Source organism: Ambystoma mexicanum, chromosome 8, assembly GCF_040938575.1.
Source record: "Ambystoma mexicanum isolate Mex_15411 chromosome 8, UKY_AmexF1_1, whole genome shotgun sequence".
Taxonomy (NCBI): Eukaryota; Metazoa; Chordata; class Amphibia; order Caudata; family Ambystomatidae; genus Ambystoma; species Ambystoma mexicanum.
The window spans coordinates 1,016,108,200-1,016,128,823 of NC_090929.1; the positions used below are offsets into that span (position 1 = coordinate 1,016,108,200).

A 20,624-nucleotide genomic window follows, 5' to 3' on the forward strand; every position below is an offset into this window, starting at 1 on the left:
CTTGTTATTCCTTTTGTTTTCCCCCCCAGGTGCTGGGTTTCGATGAAGAAAATGATGGAGGCAGCGCCGAGTTGAAAGATGCGGTGGACTGGTGAGTGTAACGCGGCGCTGCTGCTGGCGAAGAGACGCGTGCTGAAATAATGTCCTTTCCAGGCTCGGAGATGTGCTGGGTCCGGAATCGGGTAAGGAATCAAATAATGTCCGTAATCTAACCTTTTCTCCTTTCTTTTCCTTTTGTCTAGGAGCTCCGGATTCGAGGCGGGCGTGGCAGAAGACTGGATGCCGACTTGCAGACACGGTGAGCGTTACGCTGCTGGATGCAGAATAACACGAAGCATGAGCTGCTGTTGGCGTGGTTTAAATAGCCTGCAAAGTAGTCCCAGGTAAGAAGTTCCCCAGAACCACACCAGAGTAAACAATAGTCCATGTAATAAAATAGTCCCATCCAGGCCTCACGTTGGCTTGGACTCATTTGCTGCACGGTCTGCATAAGGTAAGTAAAGTCTATGAGCCTGGCGCCTATGGCGCCAGGACTGATTTCTATGATGAGCCTGGCGCCTAAGGCGCCAGGACTGAATCCAAACAGGCTGTTGGGGTTTTAATGAGTATCTGGATGCCTGCTCCCGGGGCTGATGGACTCGATCCGGATGCCACAAACTAGCTTAAATTCAACCCAGATAAAACAGAAATAATGATCATCACAAAAAACAGAGAAGACAACCTCTGTACCCCATGGCCAACCGAACATGGCGAAACCCCAGCCCCATGATCGACTGTAAAAAACCTGGGAGTGCTGATGGACAACGAACTCACTCTAGAGCCACAAGTAAACGCTCTAATCAAGAAATCTTTCTTCCTCCTGCGATCGATTAAAAGGATCCTACCATTCCTCTCTTTCACCATCAAAACAACTGCCGTCATCGTCCTCATCATGTCCAGACTAGACTATACCAACAGCCTATATCTACGCTTGCCTGAACGACTGCTAAATAAACTCCAACACATACAAAATGCAGCAGCCAGACTGCTCCTTAAACTACCCAGAAGAGAACACATCAGACCAGCACTGAAAATGCTACACTGGCTACCCATCAAACAGTGGCAATCCACGACCTAGGTGCAGAGTGCCTCAGAAGAAAACGAAGCATACACCACACTGCAAGGCCACTCAGATCCAGCAGCGACATCCGCTTGGAAACGAAATCATACAACAAGAGGAAACTCGGAGTATCTTCTTTCTCACCTCGCCCCAAAAACCTCGAACCAACTACCAAAGAACATACAGAACAAGAGATCACCTACAATTCAGGAAACTCCTAAAATCATGGCTCTTCACCCCATAACCAGAAATAATACCGATAAGGCCATACACGGAGGAACTAGGCCGAGAGAAGAATCTACCCTGACTCCCTAAATCATCACCCTTATAAAATAAGGACATATGGATCTGTAACATATCCACTTATCAATTAAAAAACAAACCACATCAATCACACCATGTATTACACCCCAGATCAATCGGGAGAGCAGGGTACGACCCAGCAATTGCACCTGGCCTTTTCCCTCAAAGGCACAGGCAGCAATGGACCACCGACAGTAATAGATAGGAGGGAGCGGGGATTGATAATATAACTCCACTACCTAAGCAGGGATCATACTCGCCCCCTGGATGCACTAAGGTCAAACTTAGATAGAGGCCAGCGTCAACACCTAGAACTAGACAGTCGGGGAAGAGAAGATTATACCACCCAATGGACCACCATCAATAAATAGATAACAAGGAGCTGGCTAGGGATAATATAATACCACTATTGAACTAGGGAACAATGCTCGCCGAACCTGTGGTACTTAGCCAATTTAACCTGCTGGAACCAGCCATGGTATCACCACAGAAACTAGACAATCAGTAAAACAAGAGAATGTACCAACCCAGTATGACAACCTGATACATAAACTAAACTTCAGGGATTATGAGACATACAACCCACTAACCAAAACCTCAAATTTCTGCATACTTAATTAACACAAAACCCCACACAACCACCTCTCTCACAGCAAACCGCATAGGCTTCACCACACCGCAACAACAATCAACACATAGATCGCAACAGTATGCAAGGACCCGCTTCGATCCTATATGCACACCCAAGCTCAACGCACAGTGAAAACCGAACTGAAGCTGCCAACAGTACACCACCTCTCACTATCCTACGCCCTCTTCACCCACCCCCCACCTTTTTTGTTTACAGATCCGCCTGAGCGCCTGGAGACCAACTCCGTCGGGGACGGTGCGCTATACAAATACCTTTAACATTCACTCATCCACTCCAGGTCAAATGGCAACACTGCCCAGTCCGTTGACAGAACAGCCAACGTCTTACATAGTTCTTAAGATCCTTGGGGTAACAAAACATTGTTCCTGGAGGTGCTAGGGAACTTCCTTTCAGGTGCTCACGGGTGGTACTTTCAGTTTGTGTGTGCTCGTCAGTCACAGCATTCACATTGATCATTATCCCCTTCCTAATAGCTTTCTTTGCTGTCTTCTTGCACTGTCCTATGATTAGTCTAGCGAGACAGAATCCTAGCAAAACTAAACACTAGTATTGCTCCAAGCAGCTTAAAAGAAGTTTTCAGCGAGGTTGGAACCCACAAAAACAGGGACGAGAACCAGTCCTCTTCGGTCTTGTCTAGTTCTTCCTCCGTCTTCGTATGGAGGGTTGACAGCACAGTTAGGGTTCCATTTTCTCCATCATGGGCAGGTATTATGTGCAACAGGAAGACCCGATCTTGGCACCCACGCTACCACTCACTGCTGTAAGTAAGTCCCGGACATACCTGTGCAGGAGAGTCATGAGTCGAACTGCCCTCAATTCTTCTGTAATCGCCTTAAATCCTTTTAATGTTGTGTTTATTGTTTGTAACAGCTCCCACCTGATAATTTGTAACCACTTGGTGTTCACTGCTGTCTGGATTCCTGGCATGAATATAGCTGTAAATATCACTGCCGTTCTAATGAACAGCTTATGCTCAGCTGGAATGTCATGATAGGTTTCTAATGATTTTGCTGAGAAATAGTTCTCTCTCTTTAGTCGAAGGAGGTTAAGTGACCTCTTCTTGCTTTGGTGTGCATCCATCTTTGGAAAGTCATTGATATGGACAGCACTTTGGGGAATCACCAATGCTGTAACAGCTATGATCACTATAGAGCATATTACTACCCAGTTTTTAGGCAGCTGCAGATAAGCCCTGAATCCACAGGACCAACAGTGGTCCATTGGCATGGCAGTTCCTCCACTCATTCCTTATACGTCAATTATCTACTTGCATTCTTTGTTTTCTCCAACTTTAGTGAAACCACCGTTACTGAAACACAACGTGCCATTCCTCATTGGCAGTATGAATACAGGTCATGTTTCATTTTTGACCCATGTTAATAATTTCAAATACTTGGCCCATTCTTTCTGACATTCATCATTCACGATTTGTACTATCTATACTGGTGCTGTCATCAATAAATGTGTGCTAGAGGCTAGCATTCCGTCCTCCCATCCTGCGCTAGTTGCTACTCGTCCATATACTAATAGTGGAGGTCTCTCCCAGCATCATGGCAATCCCAGCATTTCCCATGCGTCTGGACAACCCAGTATCTTTTGTTCAACAATCCTTATCTGGTCTCCAGTCATACCACTAAGTGAGTACAGGAGAATTCTACTTTTCCAGTCTGGATCCTTTTCTATTTTCTATGTTTTTATGTATTAATCTTCATATGCAAATGTCTTTTTCAACCATCAAAGGATTGCACGTCTTCCTTCACATTGTCCTCTTGTTGTGCACGCTGCTAGATGGCTGAGGCACTTCGCATCATGCACAGGTATTTCTTCTGCAAAAAATGTTCTGGCTGTGCTCATGGCATAAGGGATGAGAGAAACACACATAGCAGCTCTCATCTGATATTCTCCTCCCCAACTTCTTCATGGGCTGATACCACATAATATTCTTTAAATGGGCTGAATTATCAAGATGAACAAGTTACTTAACAAATGGTAACATTCTTTCGACTGGATGTTCCTCCAACGATTCCTCATCTTTGACATGTAATGCCCACAGCTGTGCTGCTTCGGAAATATTTTCGGTAGAGGGTGCCCAGCGTCGATGGCGTTGGGTCGATGTCCCTCGAAGGCCTCAGTCGAGGGTGGCATCATCGGATGTTATAAGTAGCACGAACGGCGCCCGCAGCTTCAGTTCAAGTTTCTTCCCCCCCTCACAACGTGTGGCATACATGCCCCCAATACCATCTTCACTGCACTTAACCTTGTTGGAGCGAAAACTGCAATAGCATGGGAAATACTTGAGGGGTAGGCTGGGAGGGCGATGAGGAATACGTTGGAGGAACATCCAGTCGAAAGAACGTTAACAGTTGGTAAGTCACTTGTTCTTCAAATGGATTGTGTCCTCCAATGTATTCCTCATCGTTGACAGACTCCCCAAGCAGGATCAATGAGTGGATGAGGGAGAAGAATTTAGAAATACCCAATTAAATGGCAGAATAAAGCACTGCCTTACCAAAGGCAACATCCTGAACATGGGAAGTATCCAGGGAATAATGCTTAACAAACATGTGGATGGAAGACCACGTTGCAGCATCACATATGTTCTTAACAGGGACACCCCTCTGCAGGGCCGTCGACGTTGCAATGACGACCCTAGTGGAACGAGCTTGTAAGCCCTCCCCGGACAGTCCTTGCCAGCTAGTCTGTAGCATTCAGAAATAGTGAGGATGATCCACGTAAACAAGGTCTGTTTAGTAACAGCCTGGCCCCATCTGTATTCAGTATACCCCACAAAGAACTGGTCGTCCACTCTTATCTTTCCAGAATGTCCCAGGTCAAAGCTTAAAGCTCTCCTGGGATGCAACCTATGGAGTCTCTCATCTTCCTTAATATGATGAGGGGGAGGGGGATAAAAAGCATGTAGCACCACCTTCTTGCTGAAATGAAATTCTGAAACTACCTTAGGTAGGAAGGACGCGCGTACTCTCAAGACAACCCTGTCCTTGTGGAACAAAGTAAAGGGTGGCTTAGAAGAAAGTGCCTGCAACTCGCTCACTCTGCGAGCAGACATAACTGCAACCAAGAAACCAGTCTTAAAAGTTAACAGTCTCAACAGGCACAAGTGCAAAGGTTAAAACCGAGTACCCATCAGAAATTGTAAGACCAAATTAAGATCCCAGATCGGCAACTGAAAAGGCGTTGGCGGGAACACATTTGTGAGCCCTTTTAGAAACTGAGTGATCAGTGGAATCTTAAAATAAGAACATTCCTCAGATGAGCGCTTACACTGCTAGGTAACCTTTAATGGGTCCCACCTGAAGACCCTTGTGGGCCAAAGAAAGCAAGAAAGAAAGAAAGAACCACCGGAATGGAACACTGAAAGGGATCAACGTTCTGTCCCCTGCACCAATCGCAAAACTTACACCAACAGTATAGGGCTTTTGTTGCTGGACGCCTGGCCGAAAGCAACACCTCCATCATGTCATCCGGGAGGTCCCAATCCTTATATCTCAACCTTTCAGAAACCATGCATGAAGGTGGAGTCCTGACCTCTGGATGGAGAACTCCACCTCCCTCCCGCAAGAGAAGATCCTCTCTTTGGGGAAGACGTATCGGAGGACAGATGGACATTTCTAGAAGGTCCGGGTACCACGTTCTACTGGCCCAATCTGGAGCAATGAGGATCATGTCGGACCCGAACCTCCATAATCTCTGTAGAATTTGAGGAATAACGAGGATCGGAATTACGCGTACAGAAGCAGGAATGACCAATCCACGATTAATGGGTCTCCTAGAGCTCCTCTCAGAGGAAATTCCCTTGAGCAGTACCTCTCGCACTTCCGGTTGGCACCGGTCGCAGACAGATCCACCTGCGGGATTCCCCAAAGGGCGAAGTTCTCTTGAAGAACTTCCCGAGCTATGTCCTACACGTGGGAGACCGTGCTCTGCCTGCTCAGAGCGTCCGCCGTCATGTTCTACTCTCTGGCGAGATGTTACCGCCGTTAGGGAAATTCCTTCCTGGATTGCCCAGAACCAAAGCTGCATCACCTCTTTGCACAGTGGAAGCAACCCTACGCCTCCTTTTTTGTTGAGGTAATGCATGGCCACCGTGTTGACCGTCATTATCAGGACATACTTTCCCTGTAGAGACGGCAGAGAAGCCTTCAGTGCCAGCCTGATGGCTCTCAGCTCCAAAAGATTGATGTGTAGTTTGGACTCCGATGGAGACCAATGACTGCTGATGGTCAGATCGTTGGCGTGAGCCCCCCACCCTGTGAGGGAAGCATCCAACACTACAGTCACCTCCGGCCATGGTTGGCAAAAAGGTTCTCCTTTCAACACATTTCCTTCGCAGGCCCACCACAGAAGATCCTGCAAGACCCGGAGCGGAATGTGAAGGAGATCCGACATCTTGCATGAGAATTGAGACCACTGCGTCCTGATAGCCCAATGAAGGGATCTCATCCCCAGTCGGGCCTCCGGCAACAGAAAAATGCAGGATGCCATGAGGCCGAGCAACCTTAAGAATTCGAAAGCCGGAAGACTCTGGGCATGTTGAAATTTGATGGCCATCTGGAGAATGTGTCGAGCCCTCACCTTGGGTGGCGAGCACATCCCCAAGGATGTTTCCAACACAGCCCTGATGTACTGGAGCTGTTGGTAAGGCGTCATATGAGACTTCTTGAAAATGAGGGAGAAGCCCAGTTTGTGAAGGGAGTGGTAGGTGACGTTGAGATGATGCAAGTCTTGTTCGTGAGAACACGCTTTTATCAGCCAATCGTCCATGTAGGGGTAGACGTGAATTCCCCCCTCTCCCGAGATGCCCTGCCACCACCAACATGAGCTTGGTGAAGACTCTCGGGCGGAGGTCAACCCGAATGGCAGAACCCGAAACTGATAGTGCGGGCCGCCAACTGCGAACCTCAGGTATTTCCTGTGCTTGAGATGGATCGGCACATGAAAATAAGAATCCTGTAGGTCTAATGACACCAACCAATCCTGAAGCTGGAGGAGCTGAAGGATCTGAGAAAAAGTGACCATCTTGAACGTGTCCTTCCTGAGGAACTTGTTCAAGCATCATAAATCCAAGATGGGTCTCAGTCCTTCGTCCTTCTTGGGATTAAAAAAATATGGGGAATACCAACCTCCGTTCCTCTCCGCTACAAGCACCGGTTCTATAGCGCCTTTCTCCAGCAGTGTCAAAATCTCCTGCACAAGGAGTGGATCTGGAACCTTTAAAGAGTGCTTCCCCAGTGGACTGTCCTGAGGCCGTTGTAGAAAAGATAGGCAGTAGCCATGGGCTATTGTTTCCAAAGTCCACACATCTGAAGATGCTGAGACAGCCTGCCCCCTACCGGTGAACAGTGACTCAAGGATTTTTGAGGCGGCAGCAGCAGTGCCTGACGCCAAAGAGGCTGACGCTTGAGCGGCTTTGACACCTCTACCTCGTCCACCATGAGGAAACTTACGTTGGCCCCTTTGACTGGCAATTCCCCTTACCCTTTCAAATGAGGAGTAGAAGCGAAAGGATCCACCCCACCATTGCTGTCCCCTAGGACGAAATGGCTGAGGTAGTCGCACAGCTGCACCCAAAGATTTGGCAGCTGCTTTGGAGGTCTGTAACTTCAAGGCTCTCATCAGCCTTGCTGCCAAACAGATGAGACCCTTCAAAGGGCATGTTGAGAAGACAAGCCATCGAAAAAAGGATCAGTCTTCTGATGACAACCTAAAGGCTAATGCCTTTTCTACCGAATTTTACTCTGTGAACAATATATGGATTCCTAGCAGATTATTTCGCCACAGGAATGAATTAGGGTTTGTGCCTTTCAGACATGCAGGTATTCACACACTGGTTCCTTCCGTGCCCTGATATTCTTCTCACCAAATCTCTCTATCACGTGCCCCTTTCTCCTCCTACTCTTCCACACAGTCTCTCCTCACTCACTTGTGCTCACTACTACCCCCTCCAATGGTCCCCTTTCCCCTTGCTCTCCTTAATACTTCCCTACACCACTACTCACCCCACTCCATGCCACCACTACGATCATTACTACTCACCCCCTTCTCAAAACCACTACTACTTGCTCCTCTCCACACCATTTTTACTCCTATTCCTCCCACCTTCTTCCCCTACATTCACTCATTTTACTTCCCCTCACACCTTCTCATTTACTCCCTACTCTCGTAAGACTCCACTCACACAAAAGTTCATTTACTATGAGTACCATTTTTTCCAACCAACCAATAACTCACCTTGCACAGTGCCTGTGTATTCTTCCTCCACGCTCCTCTGCGGTGTCACTCCTCTGTACAGTCTTTCCTTACCTGGTCTCTTAGTCCACCTCAGTTTTCACCCGAACAACCTACAATTTCCTGTCTCCAAGGTCTCCCTTAATGCTGCGCTACTTATTCCAAATGGCTATCGCTTCCCACCGGCTCTCTGGGCCAATCTTTCTCTGTTGTTTCCTCTGAGGTGGTAGAAACAGAAGACATAAAAGGGGGAGCCTAAACCCTGCTCCTTTCATGTGCGGGTGTGCAGTGGTTTTACAATGGCAGCCTGAGGTGGTGAGTCATGGCACATGAGTCATTTTGTGTCAATGCACTTGTTTGATTGGGGAGATGTTCCGCATCTCTCCCCCAAGTTACGGGTAATGTGTTTAGAGAGTTCCGTGCATGGGCAGTTCTCTGTTAACTGCTTCTGGTACATGCACAGGCCTCTCCAATACATTGCGGGTTCCGTTCCCAGGTTCCTGGTCACTCAGGTAGTTAGGTATAGCTAACGGTTAGTGGCTCTCTGGCACTGGGGATGCTTGGGTATGTAGTTTCCTTAAAGGATTTGAGAAAGACTGCTCCGCATCATTCGGGAAACTTATGGGGTCATTGACAGTGGAACTGTATGCAAGAAAACTGGCACTACAATAAGGGACAGGGATTGGGTCCTCTCAACTGCGAGCTTCCCCCTTTGGGGTAACTTGCTCTAGCGTCCATCCAGGTACGACTCCCATCGCAGCTGAGAGGGATTCCCCCATTGCCTCTCAACAGGGTCAATGTACTGACCGACCAGGTCATACTTAACTTGAACAACATGGCATACTTGTTCTTAAATTAGGAATTGACCCAGTTTACGCTATGGTGGGCTGAATTCGAAGGCATGTGATAATTTGTGTAACATCTTTGCCCCCCCACTTTAGGTTAAATTGTAACAGTACCTATCTTTAACTGCGTACATTCTAAAGTGTGTTGTGTGTCATGTTTTGGACACCTGATTGCATGTGTGTAAATATTGAAAATGCATCTGTGTCGATAAATAAGTGTAATTACTTACAAATCTCTAGTATACTTAAATTCACTCTACACAAAGCGCCCGATCCTTAGTCCGACTTACTGTGCTCATCCTGGTTACCAAATTTGGTGGTAAATCTTTGCAGGTCCAGTAAAATTGGCTTCTTAGAACCCTACACCAGTGATTGTTCTGAAAAACCACCCAACAGCAAGAAAAATTGTATTGTTCAGTTTGAAGTGCTGCTGGTGTACATCTGGGACACCACTGCAATCTTTACATATATGCTTAGTACACCTACCTTTTGTTATTAGGTTTTATACCGCACACAGCTGCCATTTGAATGATCTCTAGGTGCTCTGTGGGGTTATAACATACTACCAGCAAGGACTTAGTCGCTAGTAGAAAAACAAGTTAAGGAAAGTAAATGAATGTAAGTGTACAACCAAACTAGCCTCTCGTATTACAGTAGCTTACATCATTCAATTTTCTGTTGCCGTGGATGCAGCAGAAGAATAATAGCGGCTGTATGAGGTTGACCAATTTCTGTACGCCAGCCATTTTTGGCATCCCTAAGGATTGTCATGAACCAAAAGAAATAAATACAAACATATTCATTCAAGGAACATCCAATGTTGAGACACTAATATTTACAACCGATCAGTTGAAAAGAGGGTAGATATTTTTTTCAAGAAAAAACATGACAAGAACAGACACTTTGTTCCCAAAATAAAAAACCCATTGACAAAATATGACTTCTTGCAGCTTCATATTCAAATCACCTGTTGCTGCCCAGTATCCAAACCGAGTGCTCTGACGAAACACGATGGATCGATATATCGCCTATTGCTGTTCTGGAGCAATGCAAACAAGTACTGCAGATGCTCGCACATCGTCTGGGGCTCATATTCTGCAAAGACAAATTAGAGCAGTTAGAACATGCCACTTTGTCGGTGTACCTCGCAAAAACTCTAAAGTATGTTCACCCTTCCTCCCGTTTCCGTCCAGCACATCCCCCTTCCTTGCATCTTTGTCCCGCATGTGCGATTACAACCAATATGCACTATGACTCACTGTTAAAGACTTGAAATTACATCTAATAGGTACTATGTCTCACTTCTAGGCGCGTATTACAATTCGCATGGCAAATAGTCCTTTTGTAGCATGCATCATCTTTAAGCCCTTTTTCGGCACATTATTTCTGTAAATTATTGCTCTTACTGTTTACTCGCACTGCGCTAGCCTGATCTCAATCTCTTCCCCGGCTTATGCATAATCAGGTGTACACCTCCCTTTCCTTTTTGTTTCCGAGGCTCCACAAACAGACTGTTGCAGTTAGCACATTATACATAACCAATAAATCAAAAATATAGGTCAAAGGGCCAGGATTTACACGGAGCACCTATTGAAAAATGGCTGGTGAAAAGACGCATACTGCTTGACAATGTTCTAGTCAACCTTGCATTGGCAGTGTCAAAGAAACCAAAATAATGCAAGATTCAAAGAAATAGGCAACTTGCCAGTATTTCAGGACAGCTTAAGTTGTATTAAATATAAAAATCAATGCGTTACTCATATCTACAAAACAACATAACTATACTGGAAAGCACGCACATACTCCCAATTTCGGTTTGAGAAACTTAGAGACAAGTAATACTTTGTGTAGTAAAAGATCTGCAGTCCCGAATGACAGTGACCATAACACAGAGCATACCAATACTAGAGGTAAAAGGTTTGTGGTCACACAATTAGTGTAAAAATAAAAGAATGGCTTCATTAGTAACTTCCGACAATATCTGAACTTCAAATAAAGTGTAATTTGCTATTGGTGCTCATGGGCAATATTGTGCTTTGCACAAAACTTGTATGTTTTACAGGTAAAAGCAGGATTTAACTGAAAGTCGTATTTGGGTTTACCCACAACATTCAACTATGGTTTCAAATATATTAATATTCTCTGTTGGGATTAAATCTAATTTGTATAAAAAAGATGGGAAGTAACAAAAAGGAACACGTTTTTCTCATTGTGGAAATTAATAGCTGATAAGCATGCACAAACCAAACTGTTTGCGAGTGTGCAGTCGTTTATTGCATTTTACATTTACAGGCACAATAGCAAGACACACCTTAGTACCAGACATGAACTTATACTGTTCGCCCAGTTCGTCTCCTTCATTGCATAATCCATATACATCCCCTTTCTACTCACAAAGGTCTCTTCTGCGGCCCTGGTCCTCAACTGCTGTTCACTCGGGCCCTTGTGCCTATCAGCTAATATACTCCTTGAGCCTCAAACGTGCACAACCGCTGCATGCTCTAATACACGAGAGCAAAGAGCAGACCCTCTTCTCTCAATACTTTGCCAGGAAACACCCTCTCACACAAACAGAAAACATCCCCAACCCGTAAGAATGGCCATGGACTAGACCATTCTTGGAGGCCATATTGCTGATATAGAGTGGGAACCTCCCGCTGGGTCCGAACAAAATGCCCCGGCCACCCTACATCATGACTCCAATGGTCCAAAGGCAGTGGCAGTCGCCCAACACAGTTAAACGGATGGCCCCTGTAAAGACTCTTCACAAAGTACTTTGACAGGCCCACACAACTATGATCAAAAATCCTGGACAACTCATCTTGTTCCCAGCACACACATCCTATTAAAAGTGCTATACTCCACTTTCAAGTAGCAGACATCTGGTATGCATCCTATATTTGGCATTCAAACAGCTGGGAACATAGGTGAGCTGTCAAGAGTTCATGACCAGTGGCTGGGATTAAAATAAATCAAACCAAGTGACTGTTTCCCGACCATCTATAACCTGCTGTTAGGGAGGTTTTTCGTTTTAAAAATCTTCACACTGCTTCCTTTGAGCCCCCTAATCCACCACACTATTGTTGGACTCTTGACTGTTCACCAACGTTTAGGGTGAGCAAGTTGTTTTAACCCCACTCTGCTGCTTTCCCTTTTGTTTTTGGAGCATCGTTCACCCTTTTTGATCACCAGTGCTGGGAGACCGCCGCTTTTTGCCTGGCAACTATATTTTCTTACGGCAGCACAGCCTATCTTACGTGGAACACAGTTTCGGCCTTAAGGGGTCCTTTTTTTGCCATCATGTGGTGTTCAGTCTAGCCCATGGGCTTACCAGTGCAGGGGATGTCATCCCCAACGGGCAAGGTTTCTATTACAGCACAGGCCAGCTTACATAGTACCCAATGTTGCTACTGATAAAGGATAGGGAACACGCAGTTTACACATTTTTTTAGACACCGCCTGAACAGGCTGGTGGCATTAGATCGTATTTCTTACATTACATTTTTGTTTCTCGGATGCACCATCACATGTTGCTTTTTGACTGAGATAATGCATCTTAGGAGGACCATATACTCAAATACCCTTCCTCTTCAGTCCTGTTCAGGTTGACATGTCTTTTGTTGGCCATCTCTCTGCCTTTCCAGGGGAAGGGCAGGTGTGAGTGCTTGGACGGTCTCGTCATGCATTTTTGCAGACTTCCTCACCAGAATCCAGAAAAGATGGCTAGTGTATTTCAGCTGGCTGGAAATTGGAAGTTGTCTAGCACCTTGCTTTACTCCTACTGACCCAGCTAATTTCCGCCCTCGCTCTCTCTTGCCCCATCTCGAAAATTCTTGAACGTATTGTTTACTTACAACTTAGCTCGCATCTCACTGCTTACAATCTTCTCCCCCCCCCCCTTCTGAATTTGGTTTCCGACCCATTTTTTTCTACTGAGACTGCACTTCATTCTGTATCCAACTCTATTCTCCATGCTCGTCATCTTAAGCAATCTTCCATTCTTGTACTTGATGTAAGTGCCGCCTTTGACACAGTGGATCACTCTATTTTTGCTACACGGTCTTCCCTTGGTCTCTCTTTGTTGGTTTCACTCTTAATTTTCGGGCACACATTCATGGTTTCTTGGTAAGGTTCTTTATCTCAGTCGGTTCCTCCTTCTTATGGGGCCCTCCAGCGTTCTGTTCTTTGTCCTCTTTTTTTCTGTTTATACACTTCGCCGCTTGCATCGTTGGTCCTTCATTTTGGTTTCCTAGTGCATCTATACGCCAAAAACACACAGATCTTCGTCTCTTTTCCTTCTTTAACTGATTTGATTCCTTTCTTGTCTCTGTGCAGCACAATCCTAGATGGCTTCTGAGTTTCTTGCCTCAATCTAAAAATAGACAGAAATGTTATAATTTCCGGCCTCTCCCTCCATTCCTTCTTTGACCATTTTCTTTTCCTCCTCTGCAGCTTACGGTTACTCCGGAGGCCGGCAACCCTGGCTTCATTTTTAAGTCTTCTATTTCTTTACAACTTCAAATTGCTTCTATTGTTCAGTCGTGCCGTTTATATCTGTTTAATGTTAGGAACATTGGGCCTCAACCTATTCCTCCACCAAAACCCTACTTCAATCTCTTACACTGTCTTGTCTCAACTACTGCTGCTGCTCCCTCTACGTTGGCTTGCCTAATTATGCCCTTTTGCCTTTGTGCTGTATTCACTACTCTTCCGCACAAATTCTGTTTGATCTCCATTGGTCTGCCAGCATTCCTATTATCTGGGCTCTTGAGCCCCTCGTCCACCCAGGTTTCCTGGCAGCAACTCCCCCTTCACTTGGAGCCAACTACTTAGGAGGTATTCTCAGCCTTTTGACCTATTTCTCTGGAGGTAGTCTGCATCAGGCTGTGGCCTGTAGTTCTAACACATAGGCGAAAGTGTGCTTGTTACCCTCTGCTGTTTGCACCTGGACTTCTACCTAGGGCACCAGAACTACCTCTTTCACTGCCTCCACGTTACCATCTTTGACTTTCCAACTTTGTGCCTTTCCTTGGACTTGTTCGTGCGCTGTTCATCCATTGTCATCTGCTACCGACATTGCACCATCGTTCCTGGACCCCCAAACTGACTGCCTCGTGGCCATTTCATCGCCTCTGCAGAGGATTCTACAATCGTATCCCACCGCTCCACACCGCCCCGTATTCGGTGACTTGCACAGTCATGTGTTTCCACGTGACAGCTACTTTAGGAGCCCCCCTGAAATCTGCAGGCCTGGGCACCCAACTCAACAGTTGACCCCCTCCCCCCTTTAGAAAGGCTTTGATTTTCATTATTTCTATTTGTGACCGATCATGTGCCGACTAGTCATTTGTCTACTGTTTTACTTCCTATTCTTCTCTCTGTTTTTATGTCTTATCCTATCCCATCTACAATAACCTATCACACAACCCCCGGTGCTACCCTGTGCTCGTTTACGCAATGCATCTAATTTTTCCTGCCCTTTAATTTCTTCTGACGCACTCCTCAATTCCACTTTGGTCTCTTAAATGATTGCTCTATTTGTAATAAATCACATTCGGTTCTTGACCCCTTTATCCGCTATAATTTCCACTTTCTTTAACTAAAACTTGGATCAACTTCTGCTTTTTTTCACACTGCCTCTACTTCTTTTTCCCCACACCCCTGCTCACTTAGGCACGGATAGCCACTGGAATTCTCTTCAATTACTCCTGGACTCTTCTACCTCCTCGTTCTAATCTCCAAAGCTTTCCTTCCTTTGAATACCACTTTTCCCCTTTTTCTAATCCTTTCCCCATCTCTCTCTCCTCGTCGTCCATCGTCCCCCTGGCCCACCCACTGATTTTCGTGATCATCTTGATCTTCTTCTATCCCATCTTCTTCTGCCGTCCTCCCCTTCCTTTCTCATTGGGTACTTTAACCTTCCTGCCACTAACTCAACATTTCCCCCTGTTGCTTTCACTCACTGACTCCCATCACTTGGACTTCCTTCCTTCTCATCAGTCTGGCTCCTGCCTAGACTTCATCTTCTCTTCCATTCCCCACCTACCTCCCATCTCCTATTCCACCTTTTATGCTTCTGATTATCTACGTCACTCCTTTTCCATTTCTCCTTCTGTCCCCTGCCCCCCCTTCAACTATCTTTACGTGTTGTAATATCTCTTCTTTCGATTCTTCATCTTCCCTCTCGTCATTCAACCCTTCCAATCCTCAGATTTTTTCGATCTTCTCTTCCTTTTCTCCTAACGTAGCTGGCAGTACTCTACACCCCTCTGTACCATCTACCCTTGTCTCAACTTTTCCTCTACACCCTTTCTCCACGACTCTTAAAACTTCACAGCCCTGGCTCACTCAAAGTCTCATTACCCTTCGCCGTAGCCAGCATAAAGCTGAGCGGCTTTTAAAAAAACTCACTCCTTCCCATCTTGGCACGCTTTCAATGCTGCACTCTTCTTTTGACTCTGCTGTACTTATTGCTATGAAATCCTACTTCTACGAACTTACATTTTCCCTATCTCACCACCCTCGTCGTATATTAGCTTCTACACAATATCCGCTCTCCAAAAGCACCTGATCCCTCTGCTTATTCATCCCTTTCTTCCTCTGATTTTGCAAACTACTTTACATCTAAAGTAGCTAACCTTCATCTAGCTTTCACCCCCTCCGCTGCTCCTTTTCCTACTCTTCCTCCTGCTCCATTACTTCACTCCTTTTCATAATTCTCTCCTCTTCCGGACCTTGACACTTCGGCTCTCTTAACACGTGCTCATCCTACTGCCTCTCCTTCAGACCCTCTCCCTTCTTCATCCCCAAGTATATCCTCATCTTCCATATGTTATTTCACTCATTAACTCCTCCCTTGTACATTCTTGTTTTCCTGCGGCTTTCAAGCCTGCGCATATCCTCCCTAGCCTGAAAAACACCTTCCTTTGATCCATCTTCCCCAGCTAATTTCCATCCCATTTCCCTTCTACCCTTTCTCTCTATAATTATTGAACGGGCCACCTATATACCCAGGTAACCCGTTATCTCAGTCTTCATTCTCTTCTTCCTGCTTTGCAGTCTAGTTTCCACCAGTCTCACTCCACTGAAACTGCCCTTCTTCATGTTTCTAATTCTCTCCTCAGACCCCGCAACTCCAAGCTTTCTTCTATTCTTATTCTTTTGGATCTGTCTCCAGCATTTGACACATGTGGACCACGCTCTTCGTAGCTCCTCTCTTTCCACTTTGAGTATCTCTGGGTCTGCTTTCAAATGGTTTCACTCTTACCTTTCGCAATGGACCTATTCCATTACCTCGGCTGGACACTTCTCCCTCCCTCCCTCCCTCTTCTCTATGGTGTCCCACAAGGCTTGGTACTCGTCCCTCTTCTGTTCTCTCTCTACACCGCTCCCCTCTCTGCCCACATCTCCTCCTTTCACCTTTCTTTCCAAGTTTTACGCCAATGACACACAGCTCTTTCCCCCTTTCTCTTCTTTTGATTCTGCTCTGCACTCCACCGTTTCAAACTGTATTTCAGCTCTCCAGAACTGATGTCCCATTTGCTACATCTTAATCCCTTAAAAATGGTATTAACCACGTTGACCACAAAAAAAAGTTTGAACGAGAGATTTGAGCACAGATTTGATCGAATACGATCATTGCGATCAAATCTCCCATTTGAACGTCATTATAGTGAACAAGGGGAGCAGGGGCTGGAGAGTGTAAGCCACACCCTTGTTCACCCGCACCCAACCGCTTAAAGATATAAAAAATAAAAAAAAGGAGCACTGGCCCGGGTTAGAGAGATGGATCCGGCAGTGCAGGAGGAGCGGTGGAGGTGGCTGGGAGTATGGCATGATTTGGGTTGTTTTGCCAAAGTGAAAACAGATTCGCAGCGAAAATGGCTACAGTCAATTTCGCCACAATGTTTACACTGCTATCAAACAACCCAAATCCTTAAACTGAGGTTCTGTTCTTTCCCCCTATACTATCCCTCCCACGCCAGCCCCCCTTCACTCTACTTCCCCCATCCTTTATTTCCTTTTCACCTTCTGTGCGCAACTGGGCGCTATCTTTGATCGTTCTCTCTCCTTCTCCCTTCAAATTTCCTCTATTGCCCACTACGTTCTGTTCAACATTTGCTGTGCTTGCTCCTATCTTTCGTTTCATGCTAGTAAACTTCTCTTTTCTCTCGTCTTTTCCCGTATTGATTACTGTTCTTCTTTATTGCTTGGTGTCCCTGCCTCCAATCTTCCTCCTCTTCATTCTATCTACAACTCTTCAGTTTGTCTCCTTTTTTCTTTACCGCCTCGGTCGCCCATCAAATCCTCCCTGCTCTCAATTTCATGACTTCCTTTCAAATTCCGCTTTTGTATCACTTTGTCTTAATGGTTTTCAAATGCACTGGCATGGCATCGCATTACCTCTCCTCCCTACTCTCGTTCTATGTCCCTCCACGCCCCTTACAATCTCAGAATCCATTTATTTTCTCTTTTGGATCCTAAACATTGGAACGCTCTTCTGCTCTCACTTTGCTCCTCCACATCTCTTTGGATTTTCCGAACAAATCTTAAACTCTACCTTCTTTTGTCTCTCGATTCTTAAAAGGTTTTGCTATCTTTCTCTGCTGATGTAACCGTTACTCATACAACACTTGTATGATTTTGCTTTGTACCGTTTTTGGATTCTCCTTTATTGTTCAGTGCCTTTGGCGAAAAGGAGCTTTATAAAATCATAATAAAACACAAATCTGGCTAGTCTACACTGGCTCCCAATTAAGATATGCCTGTAATTTAATTTCGTATGCCTTGTCATTAAATGTATCCATGCTTTAGCTCCCACATATTTATATTCTCTGGTTTCTTTATATCATTTCTCTTTGGATATACGTTCTGCCTCCCAGTTTCGTCTGTTCTTCGGCCCCCTTGTGCTTAAGCTCGGCTCTACTTTCAATTGCTCGCCCCTGCACTCTGGAATTCTCTTCCTCTTTCAATTTACTCTTCTTCCAATTTATCCCAATTTAAAAGACTTCTGTCTCTTAACACTTGATACATTTTTTTTGCATTGGTTTCTAATCCTGCTTTCATCATTTGCTCTGTTTGTACCATAATCTCCCCTTTTGTTCAGCAATCAGCTCTTGGGATAAAAGTGCTATATAAATGTTTGTAAATAATAAATATAATAAAGTTACTCACCATAGTGACTACCTTACCCCTAGTCCATAGTCCCCTTTCCTCCATACTTATGGGACATTCCTCCGTCCTGTGGGATGGGACCGGAGCACTTTGTAAAAAGCATCAAATTTTGGAATAATGTGTCCTTCCTCTCTTTTTAGCGGGGTACAGCACGTGGCCATAACCCCGCCCTCCTTAGCTCCGCCCAGCGCATCGCCCACCAGTCCTTTTCTATCGCCAGGTCTGAGACCTTTAAGCAATAACAGAGGAACCTTATTAGAGGGGACGGGGGCGGGCATATGAAGGAAAGGGGACTATGGACTAAGAGTAAGGTAGTCACTACGGTGAGTAACTTTATTGTACTCCTACGTCCCGTCCCCTTTCCTCCATACTTATGGGACCTTCCCAAGCACTCCTCACAGGAATTACAGGTGGATGGAAACTCCTTATTGAAACAGGTTTTTAAGCACAGCTTGACCGAACTGAGCATCAGGTCTAGACAGTAATGCCTACAAAAAGCCGATTGGGAGGCCCACGTAGCCGCTTTTGCGATGGTCTCCCAGGGAACATACTTTTGAAAGGCAACGGCAGCCGCATTGCCCCACACAAGATGAGCATGAATCCCTCTTGGAGGTTGAAGACCCTGAACAGTGTAAGCCTCCGCAATACAGCTAGCAATACATCTGGAGATGGTCGCTTTCAAGGCTGGCTTACCTTGCGGATTACCAAAAGTCACCAAAAAGCTGAGAAGATCTCCTAAGCTCAGATGTTCTGTCCAGAAAGAACTTAAGAGCTCTTCTAACATCCAGGCAATGCAAAACCCTTTCAGCCTCTGAGGCTGGGTTTGGGAAGACGACAAGCAAGGAGATTGACTGATTCAGATGAAAATCAGAGACCACTTTTGAAAGGAAGGAAGGATTCGTCCTCAGCACAACCTTGTCCTTATGAAAAACCAGGAAGGGATGCTCCACGGACAAGGCCTGGAGCTCACTCACACGCCTTGCCGAAGCAACCAAGGAGGACACTTTCCACGAAAGGTACTTAAGGTCGACCATAGACATGGGCTCAAAAGGCTTATGGCACAAGGCCGTAAGGACCACATTCAGATCACACGTTGGATGCGGTTTGCGAACAGGTGGCTAAAGGTGCATGAGGCCCGCAAAGTGTCTTTTAATGACTGGATTTGACAGCGAAAAAGAACACTGATCCGTGGACAGATAAGCGGCAATAACCGACAGATAAGTCCTGCAGGACAAGATATGAATGCCAGACTCTGCCAGATGTGAGACAAAGGACAGAACAGCGTAGATCGAAGCCTCCCTGGGGTCCAGCTGCCCAGCCAAACACCAGTAGCAGAACCGTAGCTATTTACTTTTATACAGAGATCTCAAGGGTTTCCTGGCCGTCTGAATAATGCGCATGTTATCTGCGGACAAATTGAGGCGCTCTAAGGATCTGAACTCAGGCACCAGGCCACCAAGTTGAACTATTGTGGAGAGGGGGTGCCACAACTGCCGATCGCTCTGGTAAAGCAGGTTGGGAACCATCGTAAGACTGATCGGCGCACACACCGACAGATGTTGAAGCTCTGAAAACCAAAACCTGTCCGGCCACCACAGTGCTATGAACAGAAGAGAACAATTCACTCTGCCCCTCAGCTTGCAAAGTGCCCGATTAATCAGAGGCAGAAAAGCGTAGGCCCTCATGTTGTGCCAGGAAAATTCGAGAGCATCTTCCATATAGGAGGCTCCCAGCCCGTTTCTGGAGGCATACAGGGGAAGCTTCCCGTTTGTTGATGTCGCAAACAGGTCCACTTCTGGAGTGCCCCAACAACGGAAAATCTGTAAGAGGACCTCCATGTTCAATTCCCACTTGTAGCTGACCATTGTTCGTCGGCTGAGAGCATCTGCAGTAACATTCAGCTGGCTCGGGATGTGTACTGCCACCAGCCAGATACCATGCTGAACAGCCAATCCCAAATCTGAATGGCAAGATCCACAAGAGGAGGGGACTTGGTACCCCCCTACTTGTTGATATAAAACATGGACACCACATTGTTGGTGCGGACACGGACCACTTTGTTGACAATGACAGGCTTGAACGCTTTCAGTGCCAGGAATATCGCCAGGAGCTCCAGGTGATTTATATGAAGCAGTCTGTCCTGCAGCGACTAGAGATCGGAAACCTGAAGTTCCAACTTTGCACCCCAAACCAGAAGGGAGTAATCCGTTGTGACCGTTAATAGCGGGCAGGGGTCTTGAAAAGCAGCGCCCACCGACAGATTGCTGAGAGAAGACCACCACAGGAGGTCTATCCTCATGAAGGA

At 45.9% G+C, this 20,624-nt stretch overlaps 1 protein-coding gene across 1 annotated transcript in view; it reads right to left on the reverse strand.

Annotated features, from left to right (window-relative positions):
* USP48 (ubiquitin specific peptidase 48) overlaps positions 1 to 20,624 on the reverse strand; it is a 1,688,863-nt gene that overhangs the window by 1,447,721 nt on the left and 220,518 nt on the right. The window contains exon 4 of the mRNA XM_069610955.1: positions 10,113 to 10,240. Within this exon, the coding sequence (XP_069467056.1) occupies positions 10,113 to 10,240 (128 nt within the window). The remainder of the gene's footprint in view (positions 1 to 10,112; positions 10,241 to 20,624) is intronic.